Source organism: Chenopodium album, chromosome 11 (assembly GCF_948465745.1).
Source record: "Chenopodium album chromosome 11, dcCheAlbu1.1, whole genome shotgun sequence".
NCBI classification, from domain to species: domain Eukaryota; kingdom Viridiplantae; phylum Streptophyta; class Magnoliopsida; order Caryophyllales; family Amaranthaceae; genus Chenopodium; species Chenopodium album.
Window position 1 is genome coordinate 49,466,444 of NC_137844.1, and position 18,997 is coordinate 49,485,440.

At 33.9% G+C, this 18,997-nt stretch overlaps 1 protein-coding gene and 1 pseudogene across 3 annotated transcripts; both read right to left on the minus strand.

Annotated features, from left to right (window-relative positions):
• On the minus strand, positions 1 to 2,847 carry LOC145569045 (uncharacterized protein At4g22758-like). Its single transcript, XM_081628424.1, has 3 exons — positions 2,382 to 2,847; positions 1,095 to 1,299; positions 1 to 776 (listed from the first exon to the last, which is right to left on the minus strand). Exons 1-3 carry the CDS (start codon positions 2,724 to 2,726, stop codon positions 493 to 495), a joined length of 834 nt encoding a protein of 277 aa, XP_081484550.1. The 5' UTR covers positions 2,727 to 2,847; the 3' UTR covers positions 1 to 492.
• Positions 2,848 to 7,247: 4,400 nt separating this feature from the next.
• Positions 7,248 to 10,357, minus strand: LOC145569046 (pentatricopeptide repeat-containing protein At4g22760 pseudogene; annotated as a pseudogene). Of its 2 annotated transcripts, none has more exons than XR_014096041.1 (2): positions 10,271 to 10,357; positions 7,248 to 9,491 (listed from the first exon to the last, which is right to left on the minus strand). The product of XR_014096041.1 is annotated as a pentatricopeptide repeat-containing protein At4g22760 pseudogene, transcript variant X1 (transcript). The 2 variants fall into 2 exon arrangements; XR_014096042.1 differs by having other exon boundaries at positions 7,248 to 9,483; positions 10,271 to 10,331.
• Between the last annotated feature and the right edge of the window lie 8,640 nt (positions 10,358 to 18,997).

An 18,997-nucleotide genomic window follows, 5' to 3' on the forward strand; every position in this document is an offset into this window, starting at 1 on the left:
TACAAACAAATTACACATTTTTTTCTTCCTTTTTTCGTATTTATATTATATACAGAGTTTAGTCCATAAGAATTTCAACAGTATGAATGTAATGCAAATCACACTACTCATTTTCATATGTAAATCATCAAATGAGCTGCAGCATATATATTCAAATACTCTTCTAGCACTCCAACTTTTACAAAGTACATCTGCAACTATCCACATTTCCTGTATTCACAGTTGCTCTTTTTTTGCTGCATCCTGACGGTTTTCCCTCGGATACAATTGAATGACCAGGCCAAATAACTTTGCGCGATTAAAAATAATCTGATCAATAGAAGCAGTAATCTGTGATGAGTGATGTCAATGCGCCATAAGCTGTGTATCCCTTACTAAAATGCGGGAGAATCAAAAGCATATATACATGTATTTTCACCGTACCCTCTAAGCACTTAGCTTTACTTATACTGTGCTTCATATAATTTTCATGACTTGTTTCAGGTATTTGGATTATTTCGAATCCAGGCAGCCCAATACTTTGAGCAACCTAAGCAATCTTCGCTCAAATTTGTTCATTCTTTGTGCAATAAAGGGTGGGAAACCCCCCATAGGCGGTCCTAGCTGTTTAGTCGGAGAAAGCATGCTTCTGTTTCCATCGTCGTACTGCATGTCTGAATCACTAAGAGGTCTAGTTGCAACTTCAGCCAAATTTCCTTCACGGCACTTCTTGTCATTCTTTCGAAGATAAAAAGTTCTGCTTCCTGCATCCCCAATTGCATCTGATCTTTCCAAACCTATAACCAATATATCACTAATCATGAGTAAATAGTGATTTAGTCTTTTAAGCCTAGTGCAAAAGTTGGCAGTACAACTACTGCTGAATTCAATTTTCTCGGTTCAAATGATATTTATTTTTCAGACTAATATGAAATAAGTTCTACAGCAAACCAAGTATGCAAATACAAGAGAGTTTACTATTAAAAACCAGCGACCATCAGACGCGGACCTCTAGCTATGGTATTCGTATGCAGTAGCAAAACATATTATAAGAGCAGTAACCAATTTTGCAAAGAATATTAAAGGGAGTCTTGAGATATCAAAAGAAGACTTACTTTGGAGGCTGAAGTAGGAAACATGCAAATCAAAGGAAACAGAATCCTTATCAAGACGAGGAGTTCGGCCTTCTTCTCCGTATTTTTGAACAACCAGCTTGATAGTATCCTCTACACTAGTCCCCAATTTAATCAGGGTCCTAATCGGTCCTGGACTCCCTTCCACGGTCACTGTAATCAACACCTTCGCATCTTTCTCATACCCCTACACAGCCATATAACACCCAAATTATGATTCCTCTTAGAAATTATGCATCCAAAACATAATGGTCGCATGCTCAAAGAATACAAGGATGAATACATATTGCAACTGTAACATTTAAGACAAGAACACAAGTCTGTTTTGTATTTCAGTCTTAATCAACTGTTACGTATGCTCACCCATCACCTATCACCTATCACCCATCTGTATACCATATTGTCTATTCACTAAACTAACTACTTGTATTAATATTCCATATATTTGGTACTTGAAATGTCAATACACTACTACTAGTCATTTCAATATTCTAACGCAATAAAATTTGTCATTTGTATGTACTTCAACTCAAGTATTTCTTAAGTTGCTTAATTAACAAGCATACAACTCGAATATGGAGTACATAGTACATGATGAACATGTTTGTGAGTCATTGAGCCCCATCTTAAAATTAAAGATTGAGGTGAAGTGCTCTACACAATGTAAAAAGAACAAAAATAAAGACAGATTCTTCAACCAAAATGAAACGAGAATTCTTCATCACTAAGTAAACATGCTTTAGCCTAACAAAGAGCTCCAACAATTGTAAATATGAAATCAAAACTTGGTAATTTCACAAGTATCCTTCACAGGTACGTCTTCTAAAAAACGTGCATGTCAACAAACTACCATAATCTGTTAAAGTCTCGAGGTAGAATTCAATCAAATTAATATCAAATTCCGTCTATATCATTAATTCTAACCATTGAAAAGTTAGTTCTAAATTCTAGTGGTATAAATTTCATAAAAATTGGTAGGTTACAAATTTGTGTAAAAAACACACAATTTCAAGAAATGGAAAGTCAAAGCAACTCTACTCCTTTTTCTTTTTGATCAAATTCCTTTTTTCTAAAACAGGATTGTTGCCAAACCCAAATTTTAAACCCAAGAATGAACATTTTTTATTTAATTTTCATAATAATTACTCCTATACTCTAGCAATTTCTTCAAAAAATAAAAAATAATTAATAATAGTGCAAATAAATTTAAACAATTATGAATACATTAAATTTCAAAAACAGAGAAGACAAAGCAAGTGTACAACATACCGCATTAATTCGGTACAAAGGAGAGTCGATTGCGTCAGAAGTACCAGACAATACATCATCCAACGTATGAAATCGTGTCAACCACCCACTTTCGCCGGAATCAAAACTCCGGCAATCATCAACAACACTATCTCCGTCACCAACACCCTGAAATATCAGAGGCTCCGAATAACATTTGCTCATTACTTTCTTAGGCTTAGGGGACTGCCTTGATGGTTTCGGCTTCTTCGGCGACGACGATGACGATGACGACGGAGACGAAAGTAGCCTTTGAGGGATACGGAGATCACGGCCCGATGGAGGGCCGCGATGACGAAGATCATTAGTGGTTGTATCGGGTGACATGATAATGAAAGAAAAGATTAAGGGATAACAAAGTTGGACTTTGGAGAAGAAAGGAGGAAGTTGCTTAAGTTGACAGTTTAGTTGGTTTTTTAGTTTTTGATTTATATTGGAGATTGAGGAGAGAGAAAATGGTGTGAAAAATGGTGGGTAAAAAGGCAAAAATCTAATGGTTTGGATTGCTTGGTAATGGGGTTATGTTTCCACAAAAAAAAGCTCTGTTTTTCCTAGAAGGCATAAATGGTCTGATTTCCTCTTATTACGCTTCTCAAGTTATTGCTTTACTCAACTTGTAAACATGGATAAGAATACTTTACATTAATTGTGGTGTCTGCCCTTGAAAAAAAAGGGGGTGGGTGCAATTTCCGCTCTATCTCGTTGTAATTTTACAAGATCTTGTTCTTTTGAACTTGTGGGCAGAGCAGAGCAGAGCAGGAATTAATAGAGTAGAGTAGATTAAAGCAAAATAGAGCAAATTAAGTATTATTTTTGAGCAGATTGAAGTAGAGAAGAGTAGAGCAGGACTCAGCAAAGTAGAGCAGCTTTAAAGAACGGAGCCCAAGTCTACTAATTTTATCTGAATTTATTAATCTTTAATTGTTTTTCTTGAAATATAAGAAGTATAAAAATAAGTTGATCAAATGTGTGAATTTTTCCTTGACCGAAAAGATAGAGTGTGATTTTATTTTATATCACTTATGATTTTACGCTTTCTAATCTTTTAGGGCATAATTTTACGCTTTCTAATTTTCGCCTGGCTCTGATACCATGTCAGGAATTGATTTTCTGTTGTGTGTATTACTGTAGAGAAGAGTATATATACACAATAAATTGGGCCTATAAACACACATAGCACAAAGTGCTAACTATACTACACTACTAAATACATTATACGGCCTAACAGAGTGTTTTTTAGATTGGAAATAAATTCGATTAAAGTTAGGTTAGAAGACTTGGGTAACAATAATTATTATCTAAGGGTAATGGTTTACACTTATTTGTTACCTCTCTAAAACGTACGACAACAATTACCTTTACTCTCCTCAAACAAAAATAAAGTGAGTTAGGCTTAATTTAATAATTCCATTCCATTTTTAAACCAAACAAATGAAAATGTAAGAATTACATAATTCATTTCCTTTAATTTCTTTGTTTCTCATCCATTTCATTTTCAATATTAATACCAAACACCTCTTTAATTACATTCGATGTGAGTAAACTGAATAGAATACTGATACAGGTTAAGCATAAACATAGAAAATTAATATTATAGACAAATATTTAATTTTATATTGAGTATATGTGTCATAATATGAGGATGGCATGTAAAAAAAAAATGGTATGAACAGCGCAACTTTTAACGGAGGAAATTCCGTGGAGAACAAGAACACAAATACTCCGTATATTTTAGTCGCACGATGTGCTTAGAAGAATATGGTGTGGTGACAAAGTGTTGGGCAAAGTTGAAACGATGATCCCAAAAGAAACTTGGGATGCTACGACTTGTAAATAATGTTTAGATTTGTTTGAAAAATCAATTTGCCCCCCTAAAAGCAACAATTCTACCCTGAAGATTGCACCAAACCCATGAATTTGTGTACCATAAGATAAGACTTTGCTCTTACCCATAAGAGTGAAAAATAAACATACTTGATACGTAATAGGTAATATTAAAGCCTTATATACTTTGTATAAAAGGTTAGAGTCATTTGGATGAATTATGAGTCCATTTCTTGTGTGTATACAAGTACATGAAAATAATTTTACGGAGCATTTCTTTGTTTAGTTCTATCTAGTGCTACACGTTTTTGCATATCCACTTTTAACCTCCTATTATATCCAAATTAACTTTACCCTACTAACGTAGTCAATTCTCTTCTATTTTTAACTTCAATGTCCACAATGTCAACTTTCCTTCAAATAGCAGCATTATTATTGATTTATCTCTTAAAGTAATTTCACTTTCCAACATTCATCTCAACAAAATCTTTGCTATATAGCCTACATTCATTTTTTACTATATACCCAACTAAAAAGTGTAAAATGTCGATTCAATCAAAGTATACACTTGCACAAAATTAGGCAAGGATAGGGATAACAATCCAGTTCGGATTTCATCCTACTCCGCCTCAATTTGAGAAAAAAATATCCACTTCGAGTCTAAGAAAAAAGTAATCCGAGTCCGACTCCATTAAAATAATCTGACTCCGAGTCGGGGGAGGGTCAGAGTCGAATCCTACAAAGAATTCGAGAAAATAATCCGAATCCGACAAATGTCCGACTCTAATAAATTATCCGACTCCAACTCTGATGGATCGTAGATTTGGGTGTGGGTCGTGGTGGCAGTGAGTGTGGGTTGTAAAGGCCCAAATAGCCCAATTTCTCAAAGTATATTGAATATCCGAAAATAAAACTCGAAGTTGGGTCAAATCGAAGTCGGAGTAGGAGTGTCGGAGTCGGACGTCGGATGTCGGAGTCAGAGTTAGATTTTGCTTCCGACTTCCTGTAGGATCGAAGTCGGGTTTAGCATAATCCACTCCGAGTCCCCTAGGCAAGGAAAATAGATTAGTTAACAATACTTAGGCCCTATTCTGATTGACTGAACTGAGCTGAACTGAACTAAACTAAACTGAATTTATTGGAGCTGAACTGAACTGAATATTTTATGAGAGAAGGAAATTAAAAACTGAACTAAACTAAACTAAACTGAATTTATTGGAGCTGAACTGAACTGAATATTTTATGAGAGAAGGAAATTAAAAACTGAACTTATTGGAGCTAAACTGAACTGAACTGAAAATAATTTGAAGAGAACAGCCCCTTACCAACATAAAACATTAATAATTAATTTAATTTTAACTGTGTCAATGATAAAATCCGTCCAAATCCACTTGGTGGATGAAAACATCAGCTAAATCAACTCACTCTGACTCACCCTCCAATCATCTAATAACCCTCCACTCATAACACCTTTGAATTATAGATATTTGTACCAATTGCAAGTAAGGACCTCATGCTCATTCCTGTGATTGTAATTTATAAACTTTTATTTGTAAAAGACAATTATTTAAACATGGCATAACGCCAATTTCTGCAGTGCCGTAAAAGACAGTTTAACTAGGCGATACAAATCAGTTATGGCCTTATGCATGTGACAAGAACATACAACCAGGTGCTGGAATTGTGTAACTTCTGCGTAATTTCCTCAGCCAATGTCATTAATTTAACACTGGTTTTTAGAGATTTTGGTGCAAAGTTGCGTAGACCCCCCCCCCCCTTACAAAAATTAATAGTAAGGACTAAGGAGAACAACTCTAACCACACTTCGACCTTCATGGTTCGTTTTATTTACTATTTACGGGCCAGGTACTTGAGACTTTGAGAGTAGAGAGGAAAAAGTAAGAAATCTCCACCTCAAACACCCTCGCTTGACAAGAATCCAACCCCAAACTTAAGGTGCGAACCTTACCAAATGCTTGTTTGGTTGAGACAAAAGTGCAGGTGAATATATGATACTTCTATGATATTACAGTAGAAAATTTCAGAGTTGTTTGGTTGATAGAAAGAGGAAGTGTGACCGTTGTTTGAGTAGCTACTGTGGTACTCCACTAATTTGTGTTCTAATCGACCAATCAGTTAACCACCTTCAACCCTCAGCCTCAACATGTAATTGTACAGGCCACAATCGATTTTTGTAATCTATGTAAATTCAGTAAAGTTTATTTTTCTCCCTACTATACCTCACTATTTTTCACAAAATAGCCAAGTTAGACACTTGGACACGTACCCGTATCGAATATAGGTATCCGAGTACATGTAACATAGGTTATTAACTTAATCTAAACCAACCAAGACTATTTTAAAAGTTTCACCATCCAAATCCGTTTTCCCCAAACCTTAAAGAAGAATCAAGATGTAGACAACTCCATAGATCTCATGAGTCATTATAATATAAGCCAAATGACAAGTCTCTCTCAAATCTTATCATCTAAAGCAACAATTAAACATCAGCAAAGTGGTAAGGGGGAGAAATTTATCATTGAGTAATCTCTCAATGATAACACCACGTAATAGCAAAGACATATATATATATTCCTTATTTGCATTTAAGTATTTACAACCTTTCACATACACTAGAAGTTGTGATGTGAGCAAGTATATACACCGCCACGATTATAAAATCTATTTTCCAGGACGTTTTAATGAAGACTGTACCAGGAAAACAAAATCTGTAGCCAAGTTGAAAACACTATTTCTATTTTATTATAATACAAAACAGACTGCCAATTGCGATGCAGTTAGGTATACTAATCACTGTCTAATGACAGATATCTACCACTAACTAAGAATCTGAGACAGTAATGAATTTGGCCAGTCATGTAACAAATGAATGCCCTATCAATTTTGCAAAATAGTGTTAATATATAGGGTATGGGACCTCTAGGCGCCATAAAGGAAGACAATAGTTGCATCACTAATCGGCCCAATCGGGGTTCCATATCTATCCTAAAACCAATTGGCAATGGCAGGAGTAATTATTAGGCTTAAAAGGTGAATATTATTTGTCTCCTCTCCAAGTTACAAAAGTACATAACACAAAGATGGGGGTCAACAGTACTCAATATGGTGTTATGAAATAACAGTATAGTTTTTGGCAACACATTAGGGATACTAATCAAGTCTCAAGTTGTGCTTTAAGATGTTACATACCTGAAGAATACTCCACTGTCAGGAAAACTGCATAAGAATGTTCCTTATTGCGAAAATTAGATAACAAATTCATATTTTGAAGGAAGATGCTAATTTATAGCCAACTAGAACCGGGAATTCTTGGTGACCCTATACGCTTCAAATTCTTCTTCATTTTATTAACATCATCCCACCTATCATTCAATGCATAAACATTGGCAAGAAGCGAGGTATAGCCAGCTTTATCGGATTCTAAATTGAAGCAGTGTTGTGCTGCAATCTCTGCAAGCTCAACATTGTTGTGTAATCTGCAAGCAAGAAGTAAGGCCCCCCAAACTCCAGAATGAGGTGGAATTGGCATGCTCTTGATTAGTTCATATGCTTCTTTTAACCTTCCAGCCCTTCCCAGGAGGTCAACCATTATTCCATAATGATCAGCCGAAGGCATCACACCGAACTTACTCATCAAATTAAAGCACTGATAGCCTTCTTCAATTAGACCAGCGTGGTTATAAGAAGTCAAAATCCCTGTAAACGTGACTGAATTGGGTGAAATATTGACATCTAACATCTCTTCAAATAATCTAATAGCATCATGAGACTTGCCATTTATCCCACATCCTACTATCATAGCAGTATAAGCAACTAGATCTTTCTTAGCAAGGCCATGGAATAACTCATAAGCTTTGTCAATACTTCCGCACTTGGCATACAAGTCTACTAGTGCTGTAGCCAGATGATCATCCACTTCAATGCCGAGTCTTCTCATATATGACTCTATCCAAGAACCATAATTCAAATCCCCTAACTGTGAACAAGCGGATATAACACTAGCCAAAGTCATCTTGTCAGGTTGATCAATCAATTTTCTCGATAGGATGTCATTGAACAAATGGATTGCTTCCTTTGGTCGGCTATTTTGCGCATAACAAGCAATCATGGAATTGAATGAAATCACATCTTTCCTTGGCATAATGTTAAAAAGGTCCTGAGCTGCATCAACATCCCCACATTTTGAGTAACCAGAAATGATACTTATCCAAGAAATATTGTTTCTTTTAGGCATATCATCAAAAAACCTCCGTGCCATATCCATTTTCCCACATTCCACATACCCACTTACCATTGCATTCCATGAGGCTAAATTTCTATCAGGCATCTGCTGGAATAAGATATATGCCCTATCCATCTCCCCTGCCCTTGCATAGCCTGAAAGCATCGAGTTCCAGGAAACAATATCTTTGAAAGGCATTTTATCAAACAACTGTTCTGCTATCGACAGGTCAGACTTCAAATACCCTGCTAACAGGGAATTCCAAGAAACCACATTCTTCTGGTCTATCTCATCAAAGACCTTCTTGGCGGCCTTCATATCACCCAATTTAGCATAAAAGTCCAGAAGAGCTGTTTGCACATAGACACTCTGAAGGATTTCATATTTGTGAACCTGTGCATGAATGCATATGCCTCCAACCTCATAAGGAATTCGAGCACACGATCTCAAAGAAGATGAAGTTGAATATGTACTAGGATGCAATCCCAATTTTTGCATTTGAACATGAAGGAAGAATGCCTCTTTGAATTGCCCATGTTGAGCCAAAGAACGTATAACGCAAGACCAAGAAAAGCAATCGGGGTGTTGCAGCTGGTGGAGGATGGTTTGGACATAATGAACAATAGCTGGAGTAAAATTGAGGAGAGATGTAGCTAGTCGGCAAACCAATTCATTCTCAAGATCACAAAGACTGTTGACAACAAGCTGAGCGTGGATTTGCTTTGTGTGGTTCACTGTCAAACACTTGTTCAATAATGTACTGACTTGGGAGAGAGGCATACAGACAGTATCTGTAAACAACAAATTCTTAATAATGAATCCAACCTCTGAATTTACATCATCAAAAATCTAGGCCGACCTAATTCCATTCCCGTCTAAAACCAAATATTTATGCCTATATTCCGAATGTAAAAAGGGAACCTTGCACGATCCTGCACTAGGGCGTCTCTTAAACTTGATAATTCCATTTTCCCCTATCCGGTGACATTGAGACTACCGGAAGATACACAACCCTGACTTAAATCCTCCAACAGACCACAAGATTGACAAGAAAGAAACAACACAAATCAATATAAGATGTAAGAGAAAGCAAAAGTTTCAGAATAAGTGCCAATTTCATGTCTTCAATAACAATAATCACAATACACTTGCACATAATCCATCCAACTTAACTTAGTATTTACTTTTAATCAACCTAAAACAAAAAAGAGCCTTGGAAAAAACAAATTCAGCAGAAATTCGAATAATCGATTTTTATTTTTCAATAACAGAGATCTACTGCCATGATTTCTGTCAACCATCTTGCATCAGAACTACATGGACCAATAATTATCACACATTAAAGTCATGAAAATAGCCAAATTCAGAACCCAAAATAAATCATTTAAAAAAAAAAAAAAAAAAAAAAAAAAGAAGTTAAACAAGACATATATGGGTATTTAGGGTTACCAAAACAGACATTTGAATTAACTTAACACACAAAATATGAATTTATCAGCAATATGAAAAATATAATTCTCTAACAAAAACGTAATTAACTCTTCATTGATTCAACAAAATGCTAAATTTCAATTACAACTCAAAGATTCTAGATTGCATATTTCAATTCCTAAACTATTTTTCCAATGATTATGTAACAGAAATCAATCAAGCAACAAAATATCTAAATACATTAATTTTCCAAAATCAAACATTGTTAACTACAATAACAAAGTCATAGTAAAGTTTCAAGCTTTCACCAAAAAAAATATGTATAATAACTAAAGTTTGGAGTTAAATTAAAGCAATAAAACAGAAAATTTACCAGAAATCAGCATGATAAACCTCTGATATGGCTGTTCTTGAAACGGCGAAGAAACACTCTGGCATGGTTTTTCACTTTTTCTTGATAAGCAACAACGGAGTTTCGGAAAATAATGGGGCTTCATAGATTTGGGCCGAGATCCATTATTCACAATATGAGATATAGGCCCAATCTTTAGCCCATCAATTTTTACACTAAAGCCCATTTCCTTTTTTTTTTTTTTAAGGTAGTTCGGCTTGACACATTGGGCCATCTTAATATTTTAAAACATTTTGATAAAATGAAGTAAGCTATTAATTACTCCCTCTATTACACAAAAAATTCCTACTTCACCTAAAAACATGATTTTGTTAAGTTTAAGTTATTATAAAAACAAAGTAGTGAGAATCGTTTATTGTTTTTCAATTGGGGTGGGGCCATATTAAATGAGCTCAAATCAAGGGGAAAACCAAAATATTTTTTTCGTGGGATGAACATTTAGAGAGAAACATTTTTTTTTTTTTTTTTTGGGGGGGGGGGGGGGGGGGGGGTTGGCGAATATAGGGGTATTGTGGTTGGATTTACTATCATGTCACTTATTCATGTGAATGATGAAGAAAAGTTAGGAAGGACCACTTCTATAAAATTTTGGTAAATGTTAGCAGATCTCTACACCATGATTTTTTGAATGAAAGTACGTGGGAGGGAAAAAAAAAAAAAAGTGATCTTGACCTAGTGTAAAAGTTATTAAGTGAGATCTTTAGGAAAGACAAGGTTTGAAATAGAGTTTTGAAGCAATCTTTGTTAGTTTATAAGCAAATTAAACGAAAATACTTATCTCAATGTTGTGTAGACCAAATTGATAATTGTCGTGTCGTGGATAACCACTGACCTAAAAGACGATTATACGCTACCCCGGTGCAGTAGATATCAAGTGGTCGCCCTCCAGGATAAGCACGGCGCCGGAATTTGTATGCACTCACAAACCCGATTGGAACCACAATACTTGCCCAAAAATCGAAGGGATAAATTTTGAGAGGGTAAAAGAGATAGCTCATATTTTTGTTATATATTTCAGAGGTGAATAAGGTTGATTTTATAAAGCTAGAATGAAGGAGGCAAAGACCAGCAATTAAAGGGGAAACAGTCACCAATCAAGTGGTGTAACATCCACCCATTAATCCCTCATAAGAGCTAGCCTTTTAATCAACAACATTAATCAGCAATAAATCCCATTAAATTAGCAATAAAAGGAAGCTAAAATCAAGGGATTCCAATAGCCATTAAATCCCAACAGTCAAAAGAGTAAATACCATAACTTTCTTTGTTTTTACTTCAAAAACTTCCAACAATCCTCCACAGGTTCGAAGATGTGAAAAGAAAGAAAGAAAATTGGTTTTGGGCAAAACAAAACAATTGCATAAGTGTCAATGTCTCGCGACTTGAATTAACACATAGTGGAGATCAAGCTATGATCCCTCACCTACCAAGTGACCTTCGTCTTGAACTTAATAGGGAGTTAGGGACCCGTCACTTTGAGCCACACAATTGAACATGTATAGTATTCTGAAATTCCGCGAATAAAGGTGACGCATTATACTGGCCATACGTCTAGCCTGGATGCTCATAGGTGCTCTAGAGTATTAGCCCTTACAATACTCATAGGAAGCGGCCGCACTTCCACACCTAAGTAGGTGAATCCCATCAAGTGTGAGCTACATCACACCACAAAAAGTATGGATATGGGTTCATTAAGAGCCATTTGCTCATCCTCTTTCCATTTGTAGGAAGCACATATCAAACATCTAGGGATGGACAAAATTAAAATCAAATTTTGTGCTTCCGAATTATTTCATAATGTTCCCCTTTGAACTCATAATGAGTAGGAGTTGATTACTTGTAATTCATACTTTGGGCTTTTAGTCCCATCCCCTCTGATGTTACCAAAACTAGTTTTGTACAAGGCCTTTAGTTAATGGATCCATAACATTTCTTTTAGACTTTATGCAGTCTAGTGATATCACCCCATTCGACAAATCATCTTTGACATCAACCATTATAGGCATGGTTTCAATCAAAAGTAACCACGACTTGCAAATCACAACGAATTCCCCTACATGGGATATTTGCAAGCACATATGCTCATAAGATCAAGCCATATACTCTCAACCGTCATGCCTCATAACCTGCCAATTCAAGAGCAATAAATTTAGATTATTCCAAAACAAACATAGCAAAACAAGGTTGCTTTGCACAATTTCCAAAACATAGCTCCACCACTTAGTGGTGCAGACATAAACACTTGAGTTTGAACTCATTGTCGAACTCCAAGAACTCATGGAAACTTGCAATAGTACAAACACTAATCTTTTGTACTTTTCAAGTACCTATGCAACCTTCTCAAAACTATCTAATGGTCATTGCTCGAGTTAAGAGTATACTTGCTTAATCTACTTACATAATAAGCAATGTCAGATTAAGCATAGTTCCCAAGAAACATAAGATTACCAAATGGACACAAATTGCTCCCATATAATTAATAAATTCAAAAAATTTATCTAATAGCAATGACTCATCCAAATCACAAGTTTAGCCTTAAAGACTTCCAGCAAAACTCAGTGAATTAACAACAAAATCCATAGAAGAAATATCAAGCATTACAATCCTAAGAAAAAAATTGTAGAATTCTACATATAGTTAGACATAACCTAACTCATAATCAAGGACTTCTTCCATGAAAACAATCACTCTTGACATTTTACATATTTCAAGTTGATACTCTAAAGACATAGAGATACCAAAACAATCTTGTAAGGCAAACTCGATCAAAAATCGTCTGTAGCTCATCACTTTTAGCAGGCTTCGCATTAAACAATAGAAAACTCTAACATTAATGCCTCTCATTCCTACTATATTCAAATGTCCACCACTAATAAAAGAAGAAAGAAAGACATGGCATTCCAATGTGCATATCTAATCACTTGAAACATAGTGCTAACAAACATATATGCTCAAAGACAAATTATCCATATAAAGGATCAATCATTAGTAAAGACTTAAGATAAAATTACTCCAAGACTCGCCTACAAAGTCATGAACTAAATGCAATTATCAAGCAAAAACTAAGCAAGACTTAGAGTCCAACACTAATTCTTTATTACTTCCCCCACATTGGACAACAAAGTCCGATTCAAAACCCTTACCAATACACCCACATTCTTAATGAATGAAATATTTGGATATAAAAACCTCCTCAAAAATTCACAAGGGGTCTTTATTAATATTTATAAAGAAAACGCATAAGTTTATAAAACATGAACCCCCACATGAAAGCATAAGGTTTAAATACCAAAATAGAGCATAGACATGGTTGGGAAAAAATTCATAACTATGTCATAACACTGGGTATATAACATATAAGGTGGACAAGAGCAGAGATCTTTGAAACATTGAATTAATCAAAGATAATAATTCAACAACACTTCATAATATTAATTCTCGTGCCAACATATGAAATTCAGGGTATTTACAAATTACTCATGCTTTATTCATAAAGAATTATAACACAATAAAGAGTCATAGGCGGGAACAATAAATCATCATAAAACATTGGAAAAATTGTAGTCTAATTTCCAAAATACTTTACTCAAAAATTCTCCAAAGAGAAAGTCATATAATATCCTTATAGAAAAATTATCACATAATTTCCCTTCACAAAACTCAACAAGTTTATGAATTATAAATTCTACACATACATGTTAATGAAATATCGAGAATAAAGTAATGAAATCAATTGAGTTATGAACAGAGCTTCTCAATACGAGTATTGCATATCATGGATTCAAGAACTTGACATAATACATCTCAACTCCATGCTCAACACATACATGAATCATGATAAAAGTAGTACTCAGAGTACATACATGCACCTCAAAAACATGTTAAAAAACATTGTTCAAATCATTCCGCCAAATAAATATTTAAATCAGTAAAGTTATTTCTAAAGTCCAAATTCAATCCACAAAAAGTAGAACCAACACATTAGAGGTAACCGATTATATGCAATATAATGTTATACTCATAAAATATCGACATTATAAATTTTACTTTCTAATAATCATTCAACAAATATTTAATTGACAAATTCAACATCCAACATTCCTTGTCAAAAACCACAAAAGCATATATTGGTTAAGATGATCACTAGAAGTTATACCAAATAATAAATATAATAACATGCGACTTGGTTTAGAATGAACTTCCCTTGAATTAAATCAAGTAACATGTGTGAGACCTCTATGAGATGCCCAACCGTCCTCGTTGTAAATGTGGGCCTCAAGAGGTCACCATAACTCACTAATTTGAGCATCTAGTGAGAATCCAACCGTTGTAAAATAAGCCTCATGTGTCCTAAACATGCTCTCAAAATTTTAGCCCAAACCGATCAAGGATGAACCTTGATCGGGAGTCATCTATGAGACTGCTCCCAAAAATCCGCGAATAACAAATTCTTAAATCTCAAGAATATTTGCAAAGACATTAGAATATAATAACTACAAAGGAGATATATCTTTGTAATTAGACTAAATCAATATGCAAATCAAAGATTGGGATACACACGATAACCATAGGTAAACAAAATCAATCCAATTAAGAGATACAACATATGAAAACATTCCCAATACAAAAACAATGTAACTAAAATATTGTTAATTTAAACTCCATCAATTTAAGCGTATAAAATAACAAGTTTACAATAACAATATAATTGAGTTCCCAAAAGAAATGACTTTCTAACCAACAAAAATGTCAAACAACTTTGGCCTTGTAAATAGACTGGTCAGCAAGAGTGACATTGAGATTGGAAGTACTACCATGAATCACATGATAATTGGTAACTATGTGACTTTGTGTATCTCAAATCTATTAAATATACTAGCAACCATTGACGTCATTTTTCCCCCAAACCTGTACACATGTCGACTTATTATGAAAAATTTTCCCGCCTAAAAGTGTATGGCTTATTTTAGAAAAAAAAAAAAAAGAATTATCATGTGATAATTTAGATACATTGTACCTAAATAAATCATACCTAAATAAATCATTTAAAGCTAAACTATTATTTCCTAAAATAATGGGATTTGAATTGGTATAGTTGTTTTTGTATTTATCCCAAGTTACTACACATTTTACATAAATCAATAATTTAAATTAATAAAAATAAATTGACTACTATTTTCCTAAAAGGTAGGGATATTAATGGATAGTTGTTTTTCTACTTCGAATTCATATTACTGATTGGTTTGCTTTTAAAATAATGATTAATTATACTGCTGGGGTTGCTTCTTAATACAAGAATTTTGATTGGTTTTTTTTTTTTTTTTTTTTCAAATCAGAATATTTTCTTAATACAAAAATTTTGTTTGTGTGTTTTTTTTTTTTTTTTTAAAAAAAAAATCATCAACCTTAATATTTTGACATACTATTGAACATGTTGTTGATGATACCTTTTTTTTTTTTTTTTTGCTTTCAAAGATTGATAAATTGAACTTTGTAGTATTTTTCTATATTTGATATATTGGGTGTTGTTTCATTTAATTTTAAGTTGGCCACTACAGGTCAATTATATTGAAAGTGTTATTGTATTATTAGTAATATATCACTTAATAACATAGGCTTATGATTTTATCTATGGCAAAAATGTGGAAATATTAATGTAAAATTAACATTAATTACCCGATTGATGTGTGATTTTGTCATAAATTACAAACTTAATACGGAGTACTATTTTAAGTAATATATTAATTAGTTATCTAATGCCTCACTCGAGAATATTATTTGTAGAGTATATGCGAGTTCAATACTATAATTTTATTTGTTAAAACCGTGCATCGCACGGGGCTAATCTAGTAAAGACTAATAAAGCAAACCCTCGAGATTCTAACACATCCAATGTAAGCATATTTCAATCATCACAAACCAATTAAAGATTAACTCAAAAAACATAATCTAATTAGATGTTACAAATACTTACAGAATATGAATTGAAAGCAATACTAAGCCTCAATTAGTTACTGGCGTATACATGCCATAGTCATTAGTGTTAGTTGAAACAAACACTACAAGAGGGGGGATGAATTGTAGGTGAGTTCCTAATGACAATTTTTGCAAAATATAAAACAGAATATAAAGGAACTTAGCAATGCACACAAGATTTTACAAGGAAACCTTCCAGGGCCCAAGTGGAAGTAAAACCTCGACCCTTCTAAGGGATTTCCAAACCAAAATCAATTCACTATAATAGGGCAAACACCAAGTTAAAAACCTATTATAAAACAGACCTTTTACTCACAAGTTCCAGATTGAACTTGCTACACAGTAGAACCCTATCCTACCCAACTCAAGTTCCACACTTGAGTTCACTCGTACTATCACAGTACTACCTCACAGCTTTTCACTCAAAGCTCACGCACCTGTATGCAATATAATTTTTACACACACACCCAATAACCCAACCAATACAGAATGTAAACACCTAAAATATGTTAGGCAAGCAATGCACGAAACCCGAAACTAATATGATAAGATTAAAAGCTTGGCAAACTACACAAATTAAGCTCAAAGATTTCTTCACGCAAAACTCACCAAAACTTATGAAAATGTGATCTCTACTATTTATACAAGATTAACTTGCATAGCAAGTAGGGTTTTTCAAAAGATAAATAAGTTAATTTAACTAAATCACAAAATATAGTTTTATGTAAATCTTTTTAAAGAAAATCTTTTCAGAAAATTAGATAAATAAGTTATAGCAAAAAGAATAATATCTTTTTGTTAGAACCGATTTTAAGAAATAAAACAAATTGAAAATCTTTTCTTAAAATTTATCTTTTATCTTTTCCGTTAATTAAATTTGCCAAATAACTTGTCATGCTTCTAATAAGTTTCGTGCATATCTACTCAACATATTTAACAATAAATCTGGAAGATAAAATCTTAACTAAATAAATATTATTGTGCCGCATTTCTGTACTTGTGGATTACTTGGGCTTCACGCAAACCAGGACCAAGTTCCTGCTGTCACTTTTGCTCCAGTCTTCAACTGGAACTTCGCAGACTAAGTTCTTTTCAGAACTTGCTGTCTTCGGCTTGCTTTCTCCAAGTTCCTGTTAAGGAACTCAGTTCTTGTTAGAGAACTCTTCTTCTACTTTGTTTGACTTTTCTTCAAAGGTCTCTTCATGTCTTCTTAGTTTGAGTTACTCTTTCACCACCATGGTCTACTTTACCTGTGCTAATCAAATACTCGAAAACCTTTATGAGTTGAGTTTGCTTTAGTTTAAGTTCATCATCATCAAAACCTTTAAACTTCAACAATTAGTAAAATAAAATTAGTACTAGACATATAGATCATGAAAATATCCATTTAAGCAATGTCACATTTTCGCAAACGAGTAACAATTAAATACTCGAAATAAGCATAAAGAGAGCTAGAACACTCGGCTGACGATACAAAATTCATATTCCAATATATGCACCAATCGCATGCCGCAGTCGCAATAAAAGAGTAAAAGACTACTCAAAAAATCATTGGATATAGAAGCATGATATGATATCAAATAAAAGAAAACAAAATAGAATCAAAAAATATGTGCATGTATTACTCATGTAAAGAAGCCCAGCAATAAACTAAACTAAATTTCTATTACTAGGAATGCTAGAATAGTGAAGAATACAAATAGTCGAGAACGGCAACTTAACATCTCAACCTTTTCATAACAAATATACATTATAGCCCTTCTCACCGTGAGTGACACCCCTTCATTGGTCTAACAACATACGCAACATAAAATTGCTTCCCCCAAAAACAAACTATTCTAAATAATATGCAACAATCACAAATCTTTGTATCAAGAAAATCTAGTTCGACATATCAAATATTTGGAAGCAATAATTTGTTTTCTAGATTGTTAGTATATAAGCAAATTAAACGAATATACTTATCTCAATGTTGTGTAGACTAAATTGACAATTTCCGCGACGTGGATAACCACTGACCTAAAAGACGATTCCGCGCTATCCTGGTGCAATAGATATCAAGTGGTCGCCCACCAGGATAAGCACGGCGCCGAAATTTGTGTGCACTCACAAACCCGACTGGAACCAGAATACTTGCCCAAAAACTGAAGGGATAAATTTTGAGAGGGTGAAAGAGATAGCTGATATTTTTATTATATATTTCGGAGGTGAATAAGGTTGATTTTATAAAGCTAAGGAATGAAGGAGGCAAAGACCAGCAATTAAAGGGGAAACACTCACCAATCAAGTGGTGTAACATCCACCCATTAATCCCTCATAAGAGCTAGCCTTTTAATCAACAACATTAATCAGCAATAATGCCCATTAATTAGCAATAAGAGGAAGCTAAAATCAAGGGATTCCAATAGCCATTAAATCCCAACATTCAAAAGAGTAAATACTGTAACTTTCTTTCTTTTTACTTCAAGAACTTCCAACAATCTTTAGGTGTTAGGGTTCTTTAAGTATGAAGATCTTTTAAAAGAAAAGGGTTTGACTTTTGAGAAGCTACTCAATTAGTAGTCTTTTTAAATGGCATGTAGTCATATCATTGATTTAAGATAGGAAGAATCATGCATGCTTTAAGTTGGAATTGCACTAAACATAAAAAAACATAGGAAGAAATTTTTTTTCTGAGAAGTAGTAGATTTTTTATTTGTTTGTGATCGATTG